The sequence below is a fragment of the Fusarium keratoplasticum genome, chromosome 6 (genome assembly GCF_025433545.1).
Source record: "Fusarium keratoplasticum isolate Fu6.1 chromosome 6, whole genome shotgun sequence".
Lineage (NCBI taxonomy): Eukaryota > Fungi > Ascomycota > Sordariomycetes > Hypocreales > Nectriaceae > Fusarium > Fusarium keratoplasticum.
The window spans coordinates 2,874,793-2,894,866 of NC_070534.1; the positions used below are offsets into that span (position 1 = coordinate 2,874,793).

At 54.3% G+C, this 20,074-nt stretch overlaps 7 protein-coding genes across 7 annotated transcripts; 5 read left to right on the forward strand and 2 right to left on the reverse strand.

The window, feature by feature from the left end:
* Window positions 1–1,029: 1,029 nt before the first annotated feature.
* NCS57_00886800 (Alpha-1,3-glucosyltransferase) lies at window positions 1,030–2,646 on the forward strand (the record flags this gene model as incomplete). The annotated part of the gene is made up of 3 exons (XM_053058667.1): window positions 1,030–1,106; window positions 1,168–1,934; window positions 1,985–2,646. 3 exons carry the CDS (start codon window positions 1,030–1,032, stop codon window positions 2,644–2,646), a joined length of 1,506 nt encoding a protein of 501 aa, XP_052912498.1.
* A 1,848-nt stretch (window positions 2,647–4,494) lies between these two features.
* NCS57_00886900 (uncharacterized protein) lies at window positions 4,495–7,736 on the forward strand (the record flags this gene model as incomplete). The annotated part of the gene is made up of 6 exons (XM_053058668.1): window positions 4,495–4,497; window positions 4,558–4,623; window positions 4,682–4,740; window positions 4,796–4,880; window positions 4,932–6,616; window positions 6,671–7,736. The coding sequence occupies 6 exons, from the start codon at window positions 4,495–4,497 to the stop codon at window positions 7,734–7,736; spliced, it is 2,964 nt and encodes a 987-aa protein (XP_052912499.1).
* A 624-nt stretch (window positions 7,737–8,360) lies between these two features.
* Window positions 8,361–12,246, forward strand: NCS57_00887000 (uncharacterized protein; the record flags this gene model as incomplete). Its single annotated transcript, XM_053058669.1, has 4 exons — window positions 8,361–8,398; window positions 8,451–8,845; window positions 8,899–9,262; window positions 9,984–12,246. The coding sequence occupies 4 exons, from the start codon at window positions 8,361–8,363 to the stop codon at window positions 12,244–12,246; spliced, it is 3,060 nt and encodes a 1,019-aa protein (XP_052912500.1).
* A 302-nt stretch (window positions 12,247–12,548) lies between these two features.
* NCS57_00887100 (uncharacterized protein) lies at window positions 12,549–13,623 on the reverse strand (the record flags this gene model as incomplete). Its single annotated transcript, XM_053058670.1, has 2 exons — window positions 12,549–13,511; window positions 13,561–13,623. The coding sequence occupies 2 exons, from the start codon at window positions 13,621–13,623 to the stop codon at window positions 12,549–12,551; spliced, it is 1,026 nt and encodes a 341-aa protein (XP_052912501.1).
* Window positions 13,624–14,198: 575 nt separating this feature from the next.
* NCS57_00887200 (uncharacterized protein) lies at window positions 14,199–15,497 on the forward strand (the record flags this gene model as incomplete). Its single annotated transcript, XM_053058671.1, has 2 exons — window positions 14,199–14,282; window positions 14,346–15,497. The coding sequence occupies 2 exons, from the start codon at window positions 14,199–14,201 to the stop codon at window positions 15,495–15,497; spliced, it is 1,236 nt and encodes a 411-aa protein (XP_052912502.1).
* Window positions 15,498–15,843: 346 nt separating this feature from the next.
* On the reverse strand, window positions 15,844–16,816 carry NCS57_00887300 (Translationally-controlled tumor protein-like protein; the record flags this gene model as incomplete). The annotated part of the gene is made up of 5 exons (XM_053058672.1): window positions 16,685–16,816; window positions 16,446–16,557; window positions 16,204–16,341; window positions 15,989–16,151; window positions 15,844–15,928 (listed from the first exon to the last, which is right to left on the reverse strand). Exons 1-5 carry the CDS (start codon window positions 16,697–16,699, stop codon window positions 15,844–15,846), a joined length of 513 nt encoding a protein of 170 aa, XP_052912503.1. The 5' UTR covers window positions 16,700–16,816.
* A 1,790-nt stretch (window positions 16,817–18,606) lies between these two features.
* NCS57_00887400 (uncharacterized protein) lies at window positions 18,607–19,792 on the forward strand (the record flags this gene model as incomplete). Its single annotated transcript, XM_053058673.1, has 2 exons — window positions 18,607–19,327; window positions 19,389–19,792. The coding sequence occupies 2 exons, from the start codon at window positions 18,607–18,609 to the stop codon at window positions 19,790–19,792; spliced, it is 1,125 nt and encodes a 374-aa protein (XP_052912504.1).
* Between the last annotated feature and the right edge of the window lie 282 nt (window positions 19,793–20,074).

The window sequence follows — 20,074 nt, forward strand, 5'->3', positions numbered from 1 at the left end:
TGTCGAAGGGAGGGAGTGGAGAGAATGGTACGAGCAGAAAAAGGCGGGCAAGGCTGAGGACACTTTGCACTATCAACGATGGAATTGGGCCCCTGGGCGGTCTTTTTTTGGCGGTGGAGGGCACCAATAGAAGAATAGAAAGAAGTCAAACCCAACGTCTCAGGGAAAAAATATCAAGACAATGAAATGGGCTAGCAAAGTCTACAGAAGGTCTCTCTCTATTCAAAGAAAAAAAGGAGAAAAGGCAAGCAATTGAGCAAATGCTTAGGGGGAAAAGGGTCTCATGAGGGGGGCGGCTGTTGGAGTGTGGGTTGATGAAGCCACACGCGACAGCCACGACAAGCCCAGTTCAACTCAGCCTTGAGGAATGCCCCTGAAGGGACCTACAGATGTTAAATTCAGCCATATCATGTTAGATAAATCATGATATACATGCATATGGCTACGATAACAACAGAATAGAGATTTCAAGCATTTATTACATCCTTTTCAATATTTGCTTCTCTCAACTCGTCTCTCTTTCAGCTTCACACTGAATCATTGTGGCTAGTTTAACATGCAGCTGTCTTTCGGCTATTGGTGGGATCCAGCCCAACCCCAGAAGACAAGGCCAGGGGTTCAAGAAGCTCGGGCCCTCGCTAGCGGAGGAGCATCGCACCCTTCTAGAAGCACGAAGAGGTTTGAACGAGATGGACACAAGACGCAGAGACTAAATTTCTTTTCAATGTCGATTGTTACAATATCACTAACTAGAGTCAATATGAACTCGTTATTCATTGTCTAGATTTCACAATACTACCATCCACAGTCAACATCCGTCCAACCCCAGCTTCAATGGAACGATGGATGCGCATTTCCCCATTCGGCCTGGTGGGGACCCTACTCCAAAAAAGAACAACGAGCCAATCTCTGACTCCTGAGAGCTCCTCGTCATGATTGCTCCCCAACAGCAGCAGCACGCACCCCTTCATCTCCTCCCTGCCAGTGTCATGAGGCTGAGCTGAAGTCTACCGAGGCGACACCATCACCATGAGCGAGTCGTACCCGACCTTGACGCAGACGGCGCTGGTGGCTGCTGCTTTCAAGATCCTCTTATTCCCAGCCTAGTAAGCTTCCCGGAGCTCCCCCCATCATGCCGTAGGTAGAGCTAACCACCTCGTCAAACAGCAAGTCCACCGACTTTGAAGTTCACCGCAATTGGCTCGCCATCACCGAGAGCCTCCCCTTGGACAAGTGGTACTTTGAAAAGACGTCGGAGTGGACCCTCGACTACCCGCCCTTCTTTGCCTACTTCGAATATGTCCTCGCCCACGTCGCCCGTCTCGTCGACCCCCTCATGGTCAAGGTCTACAACCTCGACTACGACAGCTGGCAGACGGTTTACTTCCAGCGGACCACCGTGATCATCACCGAGCTCGTTCTCGTGTGGGCTCTCCAGTCGTTTATCGATTCCACGCCTCTCAAGTCGCGACGCGCCGCGCAGGTCGCCGCTCTGTCCATTGTCCTCTCGCCGGGCCTACTCATCATCGACCACATTCACTTCCAGTACAATGGCTTCATGTACGGCATCTTGGTGATGTCGCTGGTGCTAGCGCGCTGCAAGGGCACTCTTCTGTATAGTGGACTCGTGTTCGCCGCGCTGCTCTGCTTCAAGCACATCTACCTGTACCTGGCCCTGGCCTACTTTGTCTTTCTCCTGCGGGCGTATTGCCTGTCGTCCAAGTCCATCTTCCGGATCCGTTTCCTTAACTGTATCAAGCTCGGTCTGGGTATCGGGACCATCTTTGGAGCTGCCTTTGGCCCATTTGCGGCCCTAGGTCAGATTCCTCAGCTCTTGAGCCGACTATTTCCCTTTTCGCGGGGTCTCTGCCATGCTTACTGGGCGCCCAATGTCTGGGCCCTCTACTCCTTTGCGGATCGCGTTTTGATCCATGGTAGGTTCATTACTTGGCAAATGATAGCTGTTGTCGCTAATTCATCATAGTTGCCCCGCGACTTGGCTGGGCAGTCAACCAGGGCGCGTTGCAGAGCGTCACTCGCGGCCTTGTCGGAGACACTTCGTTCGCTGTTCTGCCCGAGATCAGTCCCAGAACGTGCTTCATCCTCACACTCATCTTCCAGGGCCTGCCGCTTCTCAAGCTCTTCTCGCAGCCTACTTGGGAGAATTTCATTGGTGCCGTCACCCTGTGCGGCTATGCCTCTTTTCTCTTCGGCTGGCACGTTCATGAGAAGGCCATCCTCCTAGTCATCATCCCCTTCAGCCTCATCGCCTTACGTGATAGACGACACCTAGGTGCATTCCGGCCCCTCGCCGTTGCAGGCCATGTGTCACTCTTCCCGCTCCTCTTCACACCCGCCGAGTTCCCTGTCAAGACCATCTACACCATCATGTGGCTGGTGGTGTTCCTCATGGCATTTGACCGTCTCGCCCCGGCGTCCAACAAGCCAAGAATCTTCCTCCTGGACCGATTCAGCACTCTATACATTGCAGTGAGCATCCCGCTCATCCTGTACTGCTCGCTTCTGCACCAAATCATATTTGGAAAGAGTTACGAGTTTCTGCCATTGATGTTTACCAGCTCATACTCCGCAATTGGAGTTGTCGGCAGCTGGGTGGGCTATATGGTGGTGTATTTTACCGCATGAGATGGGTGTATATAGTAAAGATACCCTAAAATAGATTTCCTATTGTTTAGAAAATTCTGAAAGATTCCGAAGCAACTAATATACCTATTTAGGCAGTTATCTGGAAAAGGGGAAACCCAGTCAATAATACCTTCCATCCTCACTTCTGTGAAGCCCCTGGCGGATTTGCTCGGGAATGTTTTGAGCCACATTGGCAGCTGAGTCATCCAAAATTGTGGGGGTCTTCCACGTGAAGCGCAAGGCTGAACGCCCCCTTTGGTCTAAGAACCTCCAGCTTGGTCCCTAGGATCCAGGCATCCCCCAGATCGACGCCAAAAAGTCAGAAAAGCCAGGCATTTCATTATGGCAGCCTGGAATGGCATGCAGGGGAATATCAGGAGCTAACACGGCCAAATTAAATACGTCCTGCCTGGATATTGTGTTGCTCATACGACGCGTTTAAGTTGAGTTATGGAAACTTGCAGCGCCGTATATCGCACAACCTCGATACGAGATAATGCCGTGGCGCTGTTTTTGATAATCTGCAGTGAATTCGGCGTCACATTTTGCTTGATTGACGGTTTTGCGTGCTCTTGCGGGACGTGGATGGTCGTCGCGTCAAACCCGCCATCGCGGTCCCGGAGGAGGCGGGCAGACGAGATGGCCCACCCTGTCTAAAGATGAGATTTGCAGGTCGAGCAATAACGGCAATATCTAGTCGAAACTAAGTCGAAAAATCATGCTTCAGAGTTCATTGGATGCAGCGGAAGATGACGGTCCCAACGAGCCCAAGAACGTGGGCAAAAGTCTACGAGGCGCCTGTTTTGTTGGCCGGCGAGGGTCAGTCGCGCCGAGTGGAGGGAGAGGAGAGTGGGTGGTTCTAAGGCGAGGAGGACGGAGGACGAGGAGGATGTGGTGCCGGCGCGCGGGTGACAGGGGTGCGTTGATGCGTGGGTGCCCGGGAAGGCTAAAAAAATCTGGGACATTTTTTTCTTGGGAAAATGTTCCTCTTCGAGCAGGCACAAACGGGTCGTCGGCCTTCGAACGGATATATTTTATAATCATCTTCAATGAACTTAATCTTCCTGATGGGGTATTTTATAGCTTGATCCCAGCTTGTGTGCATCCCATGGTAGAGCTGTTGACCCTGGTGTTCAGCACGGCCATGTTAGATGCTGGCGGTACCTGGGACGGCACTGACAAGGAAGTAGATGTACCTTTAAGATACCGCATCACCGCCTGTACCGTCAGTGGCACGACAGGTACTCCCAGATTCCCAATCGACCCACTGTACACCCCCATCTCTCGAGGTACCTTGCGCTGGCGCCCACCCTCGCTCCTTCTTTTCTAGTTCCTCCCCCCGGGACCACCTCGCCGTTGCTCCCGTCGCGTCAGCCCGCTTCTTTCCTTTCCTTCCTCCATTCTTTCTTCCTACATCACTGTACTCGAGGCATCCTCGTCCACCATTGTGCTATACCTCGACGCACACATCTACAGCATCCCCTTACCGAGATACTTGAATATCAAGCATCTCTTCCCGTTTCACACCTTCTCGGCCACCTCCCGCCGTGTAAGTCGTTCGTCCCGGGCTCGATCAACCCGCGACGCACCCACCCCCGATTTCCCGCCCGCGCGCCCGCGTTCTCCTCGATCCGCCCACACGAGCGACGAGGCACCAATTTCGCCTCGCAAACAATCGACCGCCCGCACTCGCGTCTCGCAACCGCATCTCTCGCCCTCACCCATGCTGCGCCGTCGCGACATCCTGCAACGACAAACTTGTTAGTGGGGGGGAGGCTGCTTCTCAGCCTTGCAGGTGGTTTCTTTTGCACTTGATTCTCGACCGCTTGCGCCCAGCATCACTAGACCATGGTACGCCCTCCCGATCTTTTGCTCTGGCCGCCCGCGCACCCGCTAAACCACCATCGCCAGGTTCTCTTCAAGCGAAAGCCCGTCCAATTCCTGCCTCCCGCAGAGATCGAGGATGAGAATGCCGAGGTATGCCCGTCAACGTCGACCGGGTTTCTTGCTTCGCGCAGGAGCTGATTCTTGATAGGTCTGGTACATCCCCCAAACGGGGGAGATATTTGCTTCCTATGAGGACTACTTAAATCGGTAAGTGCTGTTCATGCGCTTTTGCTGGAGCCGTTTGTAGCTTACACCTTCTTAGCATGGATTTCTACAATCAGCGTCGGTTCAATGATCAAATCACCGGTCACTCAGGCCTGACCTTTTTTGAAGCTTTCAAGAGCGAGGTTAGTCTTCGGTTCTCTCGATCACCGTGCACCAACTGATCATAAAATTAGCTTGCTGGAGGTAAAGAAGTCGAGGCTTCCTTTCCCGAGGCGCTGAAGGGTCCTATTCTGCGTAGAGTGCAGTTTCAGACCGTTTCTCGCCTCGATAACCTCGTCGACCAGATTTACGAGGAGTTCAAGCTCGACTACTACCCTGGCGAAGAGGTTACAGTGACCTTGGATGGCGGCGAGCGCGTTCATGGCTTGGTCCGCGACAAGACGACATTTGGCCCTCGTGCTCTTCCAGACGGCAGCAAGGCCCTGCCCACGACGCGCTACCTCGTGAACCTCAAGGACTCGGAAAAGGAGACGATCGTTACTGACGAGCACATTTGCCGAGACCGAGGTGTCTTTACAAAGGCCATGCTCAGATCGTTCATCAAGAAGACAGTGACTCGCGATGCGTGGAACGGCGCACCTTGGTTGGTCAAGCATGATTATGCGAGCCAGTACCACATCGATACTCGCGTGCCGCCTCACCTTCGATACGACACCAAGATTCTGGAGCGCAAGCAGCTTCAGGCACAAAAGCGAGCCCACATCAACCATGACACCAACGGTCACAACTTGGTTGCTGCCCTGCACTCGGGTCCTGTGCGATTACCGGAGCTTAAGCCAGCTCCAAAGAGCAAGGTGAAACCCGGTCAGCAGGGAACCGCATCCAAGGGACTCAAGTGGCCTGTGAACATCCCCGTCCATAGCAACCCGTTCAGCTCCCCTTCGGATTATGGGATTCAGACTCCCATCCACCGCGACCCCACGCCACCACCACCCCCGCCACCTCCTCCTCCCAAGTACCCGATTGAGGATCTACAGCTCGAGCCTCGAACCGATCGACAGCGCCCTGCTTTGAAGTTCCTCTGCAGAGACCCGCCCGTCAAAGTTCAAAACGGCGATTCTACCCACAATGACCTATCTAAGAACATTGACATGTCTTCCGTCGGCCCATTGCTCGAAACCTGGGACACACTGAACGTGTACTGCGAGGTCTTCAAGCTAGACTCCTTCACATTTGACGACTACGTCCAAACTCTGTGTGCTGCATCTGAACAGGTTCCGATCCAACTTTTCGACGAGATCCACTGCTCGGTCCTCAAAATTCTTGTCGATTCTGAAGCCGATGGCGGCAAAGTTCGAATCACACTCCCAGAGATCGAGGAAGAGGATAGCGACGAGGAGGAAGACGAGGACACAAGCGCACAGCCTACTCCCGAGCCAGAGCCGAAGCCCGTTGGACGTGCCACTCGTAGCAGCCTTGCCAAACTGGAGGCAGAGAGATTGGCTGCTGAGGCGGCTGCCGCTGAGAAGGAAAGCGAGGAGGAAACCAAGCACCGTGCCGAACAGCTTCTCCAGGACTACGATTGGATCGAACATCTCCGAAAGCGCGACTTTGTTAACGGTGGTTGGGAACGCATCATGGTTGGTTTGCTTCATCAGTTGTCCAAGAACGAGCGCCAACACGACGCTTGCGAGGAGCTTCTGCTCGAATTGGTGCCTCCTGGAGTCGATGCGTCGCAGGAGACAGTGCGACAGCGATACGCTGAGCTCGATGTCAACCACCGTGTCAAGGCGCTGCAGATCATCTGCATGTTGACCACTGAGACCAAGGCCATCCGGGGGTACATGGAGGATTGCAGTGAGACCATGACCACCTATCGCAAGGAAAAGATTGACTGGCAGCGGCAGCGCAAGCAAGCGTAAGTTGAAGCCGGTTCAAATGACTGATGGTTGTTGGCTAACGAACCGTATAGCGTTGAGGAGCTTCGTCATTTGAACGAGCAAAAGAAGCTGATGTTGCCGGACAACATGCCGCCTTCGCCACCGCTGAATCCCCGCGAGGATGAAGAAGATGTCAAGATGGCCGACGCGGACGACTCGCACATCTCGCGTGAGGCAGATGGCGAGGAAACAGAGGACGACCCAGTGTCAACGAGAAAACGGCGACGCCCTTTGACGGCTAAGCAACGAAAGCGGGAGGAGGAGAAGGCCCGCAAGGAAAAGGAAAGGGCTGAAAAGACCCCCAAGGGCCCAACTCAGTCAAAGCAATTCATCAAGCTACTCAAGGACATCCAGAAGAAGGAGGATGTCGTCAAGAAGTGCGAAGAGGAAATTGCTGTCATCGACAACGACCTGCGCGAGGCCGACTGCCCACGCACCAGAGTCCTCGGCAAGGATCGATTCTGGAACCGTTACTATTGGTTTGAACGCAATGGCATGCCATACGGCGGTCTTCCCGACAGCTCGACTGCATCGGCCGACTACGCCAACGGTCTGATCTGGGTCCAGGGACCCGATGAGCTGGAACGAGAGGGCTACATCGACCTACCTACCGAGCTTCAGGACGAGTACAAGGCCAAGTTCAACATGACGGTTCCCGAGCGAAAGACCATGGAAGAGGGTGACACGAGCGTCTTCAACGCCTACCAATGGGGCTACATCTCTGAACCAGAACAGGTCGATGAGCTCATCAAGTGGCTCGACCCTCGCGGTTTCAATGAGCTGAAGCTCCGCAAGGAATTGCTCAACTACAAGGAGAAGATCGCCAAGAACATGGAGAACCGGAAGGCATATCTTGCGAACGAGGACGAAACAGAGAAGAAGGAAGAGTCTCACAAGCGGATGAGCACTCGCATTCGAGACAAGACGCCCGAGATTCCCCACTACCGCTGCCTCAAGTGGGAGAACACGACGGCTCTGGAGGAGTTGGGTCACCTGCACAGCGATCCTCCACCACCCCCACGATCTCGCAAGCAGAGCCGGAAGCGAGAGGCAGCTCACGAAGCGCCGGCGCCGGCAGCAAAGTCCCGACGACGATGAAGAGTCAGGAGGCTATGATTTAGCAAGTTTGAGCATGTGATCTTTTTGGCATGGAATGCAGTGTTTTGTTGCATAGCGAGATGCGTTGAGGAGGCAGGCAGGCAAGGCATGCAAGGGAATACAGGAAGCGGACGGCGGCAGGTTGTCCTTTCAGGTACAGGAACAGGACGGAGTCTAAGAGAGCTTTTTTGGCGTTTGTGTCCCACCTGGCTTCGGGATAGGGAGCTAGCAACATGAGGGAGGTAAAATAGACTACAGCTAGCCAAAATCAAGACATGTAAGAGTTCAAATCTCGATATATAACAATCATGGAAGACCATGTCGGAGTTTTGAAGTGATTGAGCTATACATGTGACAGAGCGGATGACGGCCTGAATAGGAAAACTGCACCGGAAAGTTGATCGGCATCTCAGCATCCGACCGCCGATCCGCTGGATCGGATGTCATCATGATCGGACAGTTATTTAGACCGGCCGCATCGGGCAAATCGACCGGGACTAGAATATATAACATGAGGACATTCCGCAGAATTATTGACAGTTTCTCTCGATTCAGACATCATTACACAACTGAACCATCATTTCAACACCTTGGACGCTTTTAACATAATAATTCTGAGACACAATGGCTTCAAACGAACTTCCCGAGGTCAAGCTCTACTGGTACGTCACATGCCGGGGACTTTTCTCATCATGATACTGACCCTGGCTCAAGGCTCGATGAGTCGCGCTCACAGCGCATTCTCTGGTTGTTGGAGGAGCTCAAGCTGCCATACACTCTGGAAATGTTCCGCCGCAACAAAGAGACCAAGCTTGCCCCGCCAGAGCTTGAGAAGGTGCACCCTCTGGGAAAGTCGCCCATCATCAGCGTCACCCCCGCGGGTGCAGGTGAGGGCGTGGAGCCGGTGATGTTGGCTGAGAGCGGCTTCATTACGCAGTATCTCACCGAGCACTGCCCCGAGGGGAAGAGACTGATGCCGCCCCGGTGGAAGGAGGGTATGGAGGGCAAGATTGGCGGAGAGACGGAAGCTTGGATGAGATATCAGTACTATCTGCATTACTGCGAGGGCAGTCTGATGCCTGTCCTTGTCATGTCCCTCATCGTGGGTGGTAAGTCTACATATCCGCCTCTATCCAGCCTCAGCACTAACAGCTCATCTCAGGACTCAAATCCCCCAACGTCCCCTTTTACATCCGGCCCATCTCAACCATGCTAGCCAACCGCATCTTCTCCTTCTGGATCTTCCCCAACATGCGGCGCAACCTCTCCATGATCGAGGGCCACCTCGCGACGTCAGGTGGCGACTACCTCTGCGGCGCCACCCTGACGGCTGCGGACATCCTCATGAGCTTCCCGCTCATCGCGGCGCAGGGGAAGCTTGACGAGTTTGGCAGCTGGGAGGGGGGCTCGTGGAGAGAGGAGTTTCCAAAGGTGGCGGCGTACGTGAAGAGGCTTGAGGCGGAGGAGGGGTATGTGAGGAGCGTGGAGAAGGTTAAGGAGATTGATGGAAGTTTTACGGCTTCGCTGTGAGAGACGGCTTTGTTTCTCGTGGTTTGCTATACTGGAGACGCTTTGGGATGTTGCGAAAGCTTATGTATGATGGTTCAAGATTAATGATATTCCAATTAATTGCTCAATACGAAGTATCTAAGATGAGAGTTTCGTGTATCGCTCGATCTTACCAGTTAGACACTTACGACTGAAACTACATAAACATTCAGAGAAAATATGTCCAATAAGAAGAGAAATATTCAACATTCAAGTCGCCATGGATGCCAATGAGAACACTGTTGGTGAGGGATAACTCATGCCAATAGAGCTACCCGGTACATGTATACACCGAGGATTACCGAGGTGGTGTGCAACTACCGGAACCTGATTGGCTGCACACCTTGACTCCGACCTCACCTTGAAAATAATTGGAGCTCAACCATCAAGTTTCCGACATCTGCAACCTTCATCCTTTTGAAGCCCGCTGCGGCCATTCGCCATGTATGCATCTCGAATAGTCTGTTCAAGATGCTTGGTGCAAGCCCGCACGGCCTCCACAAGGCGGCTGGGGGCCGTGGCCTTGTATTCGACAAGGGCTGACGCCTCGATCTCGCACACGCCAGCCTCATCTTCACCACACAACCCCGGCAATGGGCATCCCGCACGACGCCGACCATGGGGGAACTCGAAGGATTCGAAAAGAAAGCACGAGGACTCTGCACTGGCCTTATTCAATGAGGTGGTTGACCCTTCCAGCAACAATAAACCCGCCAATGTCCCCATTCTTGGTGAGCTTGAGATCGCCTCGAGGCTCAAGGAGCTTAGGGAAAGGGACATCAAGACGCATGAACAGTTCAAAGTATTTGACGAAGAGATTTGGCCCAGCATTCAGGAGCTCCGAGGCCAACTGCCCAAGCCCATCTACATGGCCGTCACTGGGCTCCTCAGCGATCAAAGCCTGACAATGCTACGAGATGGGCATTACCTACGCAGCGTACGGCTGTCACAGGTGTATAGCACACTTGGAAAGTACGACCTTGACATCCGGAACGACCTTATCTTGAACCTCTGTATCAGGATGACGCAGGCCAGGAACAAATCCTACACGCGTACTCAGATGAGGGACGAGCTCATTGGCATGTGGAAGCACGTCTCCCAGCTCAAGCGTCCTGGGGAAGTTGACCGAGAACTCCGCTTCGCAATGCCCTCGGTCCCCGAAGTGCTGAAAGACGCAGAGAAAGCCAGATTCGTTGAGAAGGACCAGACACAGGACTCCAGCAAGAACCCAACAGCACGCGCACTGGCCTCGATGTTCCTCCAGTATCCGCCACCGCAAGCTCAAGACATCATCCCGGCTCTTCTGGCGACTCTAGCTGTTGCGTCAGATGTCAGGTACTTTGGCCGTGAGAAAAGGGTTGCCCTGTCTCCGCTGTTGGTGCTTGCACGAGCAGTGCTATCCAAGCACCAACTTACTGAGGACAACATTCACTCCATTCTCTCCAATTATCACACTTTGCCTGCTGACAAAATGGATGCACTTGGGGTCTACGTCAAGAACCAGTGGCCAACTGTCATGACCATGCTCACAACCGAGGCAGAGCAGTGGATGAAACCTGAGAGTCATGAGTGGGCAGAAGACCCTGTCAAGCTGGCCGCGTCCCGTGTTACTTCGTTCCACAAGCTTTTGAAGTCGGCGTACCGCGCGCGCAACATCGGCGCTATGAGTGCCATCTGGGAGGACATGATGAAGAGCCTGGAACAGAACCCCCGGGTAAGAGAGCAGTTGGCCGATAGCCCCGACTTCCTCGACTATTGGATCTTTGTGTGGTGTGCGGTTCGCCGAACAAAACGGCTGGAGGAGACGATTGAGCTGATGCGCTCGTTGAACATGCCCATGACACTCAAGTCGTACACGGCCATGATGCACGGGTGGAAGAAGTGCAAAGATCTTGCCAAGGTTGAAGCACTATGGGGACAGCTCGTCTCGGCTGGCACAAAGCTGGATATTGTCATCTGGACTGAACGTATCTCAGCCCTCATTGAGCTAGGCAAGACCCAGGCGGGCATCCAGGCGCTTGAAGAGCTAGTGATGACGTGGAAGAAGGCAGTCCAGAATGGAACCGAGGCCCAGGCCGTACAGCCTACTATCCATGTCATTAACGCTGCCTTCAAGGGCATGCTGCACCTGTACCCAGATGCTGCTCACGAGCTGTTGGCATGGGCTGGCCGAGAGGGCTTTGAGCCCAACGTCCGAACATTCAACATCCTCATCAGCGAGAGCCTCCGAGCCGGACACACGGATAAGGTTACAGACCTGCTACGCGCCATGAGGCAGCAGGGGATTGACCCTGATACTGCCACTTTTACTATTCTCCTGGAGGAGGTGGTCAAGCGGATGGACTATGCCACCTCGGAGGAGCAGGTGGAAGCCGTGCACTCCATCTTTGCTGATATGGAGGATGCCGGCCTCAAGCCCAACCTCGAGACGTATGGAAAGATGCTGTATGCGGTCGATGGCATCCAGGGCAGCTCAGACGACGCCATGGCCGCCGTACAGAACCACATGCGCAATAACGGCTTTGCTGTCACGCCGCACATGGTTACTATCCTCATCGAGCGCGCCCTCCGCCGAGACCCCCCAGACATCAAGCGAGTGCGACTGCTGCTTAAGGAGAACAAGCTCTCGGTGGTCAAACAGGGTGACCAGACCCTCTGGGAGCGCGTCATGAGCGCCCATGCCATCAGCGGTGAGACGAAGGAGGCCATGCGCATCTTTGACGACCTGGCCAAGGCAGGCCGTCCCGTCACATCGTTGCCGTGCTTGTCGGACCTGGTGGGTGCGCTGCTGCAGAAGAAGGAGACCGAGTCTGCGCAAAAGGTCATCGACACGGTGCTGACGCACAAGGCCAAGAGTACCGACAACCTGGAGTCGAACCAGCGGTACTGGAGGCACCATCTTTGGTTCATGGCCAGGCGGAACGGCTTGATCAAGAACGACACGATTCCTCTACCTCACTGATGATTCATACGAGAGCAAAGTGGCATGTTTTGGTTTATGTAAGAGAAGGAGAGGGAAATGTATCAAGTAAAAAAGACATGTTTTCAAGTTTATCAGAGGTAGAAGTCCTCACTGGATGAATGTATTTCTCGTGCTTGAGACCGCACGCCTGTAACATAGCAAAAGAAGAAAAAAGAAGAGACGCCAGAGCCATCACCGCCCATGAACCAAGGGGGGTCTAACCGTTTTCCTATCCTGCGCCGGCACGCCGTTTCCCGATCTTTGAAGATGCCTAAATCCAAATGTACAAATGACATCAATGCTCATGACTCGTCCATTGGTTCCCCATCGCCGCCTTTTGACTCTGGCGACTTATTGTTGCCCAGCATGGAGACTACTTGCTCTAGACCTTCGACGTCTCCTCGTGTTATCTTGCGTCCCTCGCCTTGCCACTCCCCATCGCGGACTTCGCCCTGAGCTCCTAGCTCTAGACCTCTCGCTGTTTCGAGATACTTGCGTGAAGCCCCTTCGACATATTCTACCCGCTCACGTCTCCATGTCTTTGAACCGCCTGCAGCATCCTCATCGGCAGCATCAGCATCCACGTCGTCAGGTCCAAGATCAGGAAGAAGCGTGCGCAGAGACGTTGAAAGCGCACGGAGGGCCTGCAACTGAGAGAGGGTAAACTCGGTCGTCGTAGCAATGGGCGTATTGGCGTCCGCGTCTTGCAGACTGGCTTTATCACGGAGGAATCCAAACGCCGACCCGGGCTGAGCCTGTCCCTCCTCCGCCTTGACACCTCCCGGCACGACGCCCAGCGCCGCCCTCAGCTTGGCGAGAAGCGCGTCATTGCGCGCCCGCTCCGCCTCGAGCGCTGCGTGCAGCTTCTGGCTGGCGTGCAGCCTCCTCCGCAGGGCCGTGATGGACTCGGTGGTCGGGCGGTCGGGAGCCTCAAGGGCGGCGAAGTCGAGGCCCTCGTAGTGAGCGAGGCGCATGTATGGCTGATCGTCGGGCCGCACTGTGAGGATGTTGCGCATGGTGTACAGCTCAAACAGATCAAAGTTCTTGTCGATGGACGCGTTTAGCAACGTCTCGAGCTGATGCGTGCCATGCTCAATCTCGAGCTTTGCGGCTTCATCTGGGGGTAGCGGTGTCTCTCCAGCTGGAGCATGTTTTTCGGAGAAGCCGAGAGATTGTGGAGGAATGGAGAGAAGAAGACGCTCGACTGAATCAAGGGCGCGGTCGGCGAGGACATTGATTGTGTTGATGATGTCGTCGAGGAGGGACTGTAGAGGATATTAGATAGAGCGCGGAAGGAGGTCATGGGCAACGTACGACTGGCGGGTAGCCAAAGTGCTCCGTAAGGAGCTCATAGTCTGAAGACACTGGAGCTGCCATTGTGGTTGAGGTTGTAGAAGGTGGTCGAGTTGGAGTTGTAGTGGGGATGATGGTTTGGCGGTTTAGACGCGTCTGGTCGCGTTAATGGGTGCCATTGAATTCATGGACTATCAGCTATCAGCACCCGGAGAGAAAAGTCACAATTGTTCAGATCTTCCTAATGTAAAATGAACGTAGAATCTCCAATATGAATCTCCTTGGACTTTTAAATTGTAGATTAGGTATTTGACGATCCGTTACCAACTGCCTGTAAGTGCGTCGGCGGCATCATCAAGGTCCAAATCTAAAAGCCTGAATCGCAAGGCGCCAAATCCTCACGAGATCCGAACCTTCCCAATCGAGCAAACATGACCCCGCCAAAAAGGAACGAACCTGTGGCGCGGTTGCGCTTCCGAAATTGTGGCTGAAAGTACGTCACTTTCCACCGGGGACGTCCCCCTCCAACGGACGGACTTGGGCTCCCTCTGGGCTAAGCCCAAACCTCGTGTGTCTCTTTTTCCTCTTCCTTTGACCTTGTTTATTCCGACCTCGCCTATACCTACTTCCCCTAAGTTCAACCATTGGATATTGTCACCATGTCGTCGGGGTCCAAGTATAAAGATATCATGAAGAAGGGGTGGCACCCGGAGAAGCCGGGCACGACGATCAAAGGTCAAGTGGTAAGTCGTCCTTCACCTCTTCTTTCGTTATCGCCGCCGCGGCTGACAAGATATCCCCTGAAGAATGGCCTCCTCCATAGGAAAAAGTCCGACGACGACCGCTCCGATCACGTCTCCGTGCCTCTCTCCCGGCTCAAGGACCCGGCATCCTTTGCGCCACCGCCAAAGCGTACCGGCTCTGGTCTTGCGCCTCCGCCACCTCCTACGGGGCCGAGAAAGGTCATCACCGCTCCGTCCAAGTACATGGATCCGCGGGCACCCGCTGTTGAGGAACCTCAGTATGCTGAGCCGGAGGAAGAAGAGGAACCCAAGCCGCGCGGGCCGTACCGTGCAAACACCACAGGCCTTGCGACGAATCATCTCCCCAAGCCGCCGGGCAGGAGGGACGGTGCTGATGGACGACCTGCGGAGCCGCCGTCGTATCAGTCTGCCATGGCGGCCGTTGGAGGAGGAAGATCTGCGCCTCCCAGCTTACCGCCGCGTCTACCACCAAGAACCAACTCGGGCAGTACAGTCTCGTCTGGCGCTGCAAGCCCAGCTCCCTCGAGCAACCCTCTCATCAACCAAGGAGCTCTGAACCAAGGAGCCATCAGCCGTCTTGGCGCAGCAGGCGTATCGGTCCCTGCCTTTGGTATTGGTCGTTCCAGTCCTGCGGCTTCAGAGTCTGATGGCCCGCCCAAGCCCCCGCGTCCTGGAGTTGCCTCGCCTCCTGCTACACCCTCGCATATGAATGAGCTGCAGAACCGCTTTTCCAAGCTTGGAACGTCAAACGCCAACGCCACGGAGCCGCCTAGTGAAGGGACGACATGGGCGCAAAAGCAAGCTGCCCTCAAGACCGCATCCAACTTCCAAAATGATCCTTCATCGGTGTCCCTCTCAGATGCTCGGGCGGCTGCTAGCACGGCCAACAACTTCCGTCAACGTCACGGAGAGCAGGTTGCTGCAGGAGCAAAGACGGCCAACAATCTGAACCAGAAGTACGGGCTTATGGACAAGGCAAAGAGCTCGTATGCCAGTGTACAAGGCACTCAGCAGGGCCAGGGAGTCCAGGCTCCGGCTGCCTCTCCATCCCTGTCGGGTCTCGTAGGGAAGAAGAAGCCACCTCCACCGCCGCCAAAGAAGAAGCCGGCCCTCGTGGGCTCGGTGGCCCCGAGTGCCCCCGCCGATGATGATGCACCGCCGCCTATTCCCATGGCAACGAGGCCGCAATTTTGAGCAAACCTTTCCTGTCCAGTCCTGTCTTGTCTTGGTTGGGATAAACAAACAAATCAGCATCGCCGGGCGTATTCGGAGTTTTGTCGACTATCTTTCCATGCCGTCTATACATAGCATCACTCGCGATCATTAGAATGTTAGAGACTGAAAATGAGGTGACATCGTGACGATCAGACTGGATTGGAATCTGCAGCCTTCTTTTTTTCATTTCATCGATACGTCTCGGGGGATATTCCAAGCGCCGAGGACGAGTTTCGTATGGCTCGTAATCTTCTAAATAGGTGCGTGCCCGTCCATCATCACGGGTATAGCAGAACTTGCAGCACCTCCACCACGCTTCACCACCTTAGACCTTCATCTCGGTAAGACCGTGCTTCCAGACGATGATGTAGGGGGTGACACCATCCTCACGGTAGTTGAGGAGGACAACCCTGTGGTTATTGTTAGTGACTTGTGTAGCTTGACTGAGGATAGTGGAGTAGAAAACGTACATTCCGTCGGGGTTCATGGACTCGCCAGTGTAGAACTCAAAGTCCTTGAAGTTGGGCAGGAGGTGCTCCTTGACGTAGGCCTGAGCACCCTTCTCGAAGGCAGTGATGGTCTCGGCGGGAGCGTTCTTCTCCTGGAGAGCAGCCTTGACAGCCTTCATGTAGCCTGGATTCAGAGTTAGAGACGGATCCCAACCGAATGGGAGAGGAGTTGTTACCCTTGAGGTAGGTGAGGTAGCTCTTCTTGTCGAAAGAAGTGCTCTGGAGACGGAAAGAGCTGACGATGTTGTTGACCTTGACGACGGTGTCATCGAGGGCCTCCTCGGCCTCCTCAGCGGAAGCGTTGGCACCAATATCTGAGAGGATGTGGTGTTAGCATGGAATTGAAATGTTGACACCACGAACCGCGGGCCGTCGGGCACAGTTTGGTCGACAGTGTAACAGAGGGTTGGCTACATACCGACGTTGACACCACCCTCCTCGATCATGGCACAGTCAGCCTCATAGACGGTACCGGCGACCTCCTTGAGGTCGTACGAGTCTGAGATCAGCTCGTCGCCGGTGAGGATGTCCTGTTGTTGCGGGGTTCAGTAAAAAAAGATCATGCCAAAGTCCAACGCGGGGTCGTTGTATTTGCTAGTCGAAGGCGGGGGGATTCGGCATTGCGAGGGACGGGATCGAGTGACGGGTGTTGCTTACCTTGAAGATAATCATGGTGACGGTTGGGTTGGATTTGAAAGGATGGACTTGGAGGGAGGGAGAAAGAAGCTGATGTGACTGGCAAAGAGAAGCGAGACCAAAGGAGGAGAGCCTGATGGTGATAAAATTCAAAGTGGGAGAGGGTGGCGGGGTCATTCTCTGGTGGGGCTTTGGGCGCCAGGTTTTGGTGCAAATATTGTACTTGCCCCGCTCGGGTCTTATCGATAAGATCTGCTAGTACCCAACTTTTCCGTTACAAGAGAAAAGTGCTGATTTTACGAGCTCAATTTTGTACTTTTTAGGTCAAGTTCTAACCCACAAGTAAGCGGTGATACTTGGATCGTGTGTTGATTTAAGCTGCACCAAAAGTCACTTTTCCCTGTGCATACTGATTGGCCAAATACCCCTGTCGGTACGAAAATTGCACCAGACGGGAGCTCTCAAAAGAGCCTGGAGCACCGCGGCGTTGCCAAAACGACCAGAGTGATTTGATTTTGGTTGTGGCGCGCCCACCAATGTTATTCCGGTCCCTTTTTTGCGACCCCATAGGAGAGTAGAGCTTGACATGTGCATAAAATGCAGAAAAGCATTGGATCGGCCGATAAGCGAGTTTAGTCATGGTTGCCCCTGAACAGAGCCAGCAGAGAAGGACCCCAGATCCAACCCGTCATGCCGTGTGGTCCGGCGGCCGGAGCCCGCGCAAGCCCGCTCCGAGCCTTGGATTCCGAGTTGGGAAGGAACGCCACCCCGACGGTCGATTCACCAGGGGTCAACTTTGGCCCGGGCTTATACGCGGGAAGGACTCATCTACTAGCATCTAATCGAGGGTTTGAACGGAGTAAAGGGTCGGGACCTTCGGGTTTGGGGCAGCGAATCTACGCGAGACGAACTGGCATGGCCTCGAGAAATGCTCCAATATCGACATGTGCCGTGCGCAGAGCTCGCAAAGACAGACCAACGATAGCGAGTGCGAAATCACCATGACCTGTTGGTGACGTTTCCATGGCGCGAGCCACAAGGAGGCTTCGCAGGGCACAGGGCTTGGGCTGGGGAGCTCGGGGAGAGGAGGATGAGAAAACATGCCATGCAAGATCAATTGGCGCGTCAGCCCTTCGTACGAGGTACGATAAGTTTGCTTTGCGCACTAACAATGTTTCTCCCCTTGAAATGACAGCTAGAGCCCTGGCAGATCGATTGTGCCTGACTTTGAATATGACTTGATACCGGGCCGCCCTGAAATGGGCGTGGGCTGATTGTAAGGGCAACTCGTTTTTTGCCTCTTGACCCCATGATGCAACCTTCGGGAGGCAAATGCTAGAACTTGTACCTGAGATTGCAGTCTGAAGGTCATGATTAACAAGGTATCATTGACATCCATTGAAAGCAGACAAGGACAAGATTGATTAGCAGGCGACAACTCGCATCCCCTGCCATTCCCTGCTCAGCTCCCAGGATCTGGCCGCGTTTCGCACTCTTGACTTGGTCCGAAGGTGCCGGTCGGGGCTCCGCCTCGGTCAATCACTTTCCTCACTGGCAACTAACAAAAGTCTTTGCTTGGCGCCACTGCACATGAAGGAAGGAGACGAAAAAGAGGGCCCCAGCGGCGCGCGCGGACGAGGATTGGCACGCGCCTTAATCTAATCTTTCCCCCAACTCCAGTTTAATAAACTTGGCTTCGACATCCCATCCCATCGACGCTCCCTTTTTCCATAAAACCCTCCCATTACCTCCAGCTAGTTACCTTCCTTTAATCTTCCCTCGAGGTGCTATCTTGGGTCTTGTTTGTCTTTTTTCTTGATTGCTTCATTTTGGCGCTGTTTCTGTTGCGTGCCACCTAGCCGCACCCTGAGTCTCTCCCTACTTCAACTAAACCATCGACTATACGCGACGCTCCGACGCTTTTCGCAGCAAATCTAACCGTCATGGGCAACGACAGCTCCATCCTCGCCGACGGTTCCGCCATGGCCGCTCCAGGCTCCCCCCTCAACCAGACTCTCTTCGAGACAGCGCTGCCGCCGCTGCCCACCTACAGCCTCGAGCCTCAGCCTGACCTCCTGTCGTGGATGTCAGACTTCTGGCTCTCCCTCGTCATCCCCGTCGTCGTCTACTGGGCCCTGTCCCTGACCTTCCACGCTATCGACGTCTATGACTACTTCCCCCAGTACCGACTGCACACTCCCGAGGAGATCACCAAGCGCAACCATGTTTCCCGGTACGAGGTCGCCCGCGACGTCATCCTTCAGCAGGTCATCCAGGTCATCACCGGCGCCATCCTCGCAATGACCGAGCCTCCCGAGATGGCCGGCAAGTCCGACTACGACGTTGCTGTCTGGGCCACTCGCATCCGCGTTGCTCAGAGAGTCCTCCCTACTGTCCTGGGAGTCTTTGGCTTCAACGCTACCGCCATCTCCAAGAGTCTCCTCGAATCTCACCCGCTGCTGGCCGGCGCTCTCGCTGGTGGCTACTACCCCTCGCTCGTCACCGCCACCAACGAGCCGGCCTTTGCTTCGTGGGAGATCAACGTGGCCAAGGTCATCTACCACTTCCTCATTCCCGCTGTCCAGTTCTTTGTCGCCATCTCCATCATCGACACCTGGCAGTACTTCCTCCACCGTCTGATGCACGTCAACAAGTGGCTGTATGGTGAGTTTCATGATGCCTCTCCCTGGACGCGACATTGCAGCCTGCTAACTTGATTTCACAGCGCACTTCCACTCGCGACACCACCGACTTTACGTTCCTTATGCCTACGGCGCTCTGTACAACCACCCCGTTGAGGGCTTCCTCCTCGATACCCTCGGCGCAGCTGTTTCGTTCAAGGCCACCTTCATGACCGTCCGCCAGGGCATGTGGCTCTTTGCCATGTCCACCATCAAGACTGTCGATGACCACTGCGGCTACGAGTTCCCCTGGGACCCCCTCCAGCTTATCACTAGCAACAATGCTGCGTACCACGACATTCACCACCAGCACTGGGGCATCAAGACCAACTTTGCCCAGCCATTCTTCACCTTCTGGGACACTCTTCTGGACACCAAGTACAAGGGAAAGCGGTCCAACAAGCCTGTTGGCCTCAAGAAGGCTGAGGCTGAGGCCAAGAAGCAGTAAGCCTACACACATGCGACTTGATCGATTTTCGGCACATGGGCATATGAATATGAAAACCACGAAACAACAAAAAAGAAACTTTTACATGGATATCGCCCGGGTGCGCGGTCTAGTTCACTTATCTGGGAGATGCCCTTCATCATGTTTCTTGATGGCGGGGCATGACAGCAAGCAGCATTACCAGCATCACAATTTTTCAAGACGGCTCGAAGCTGACGGTAATAATATCAACCTTTAATTCACGGCTCTAATGAGAAACCCGGTGGATGAAGCCACCGGGAT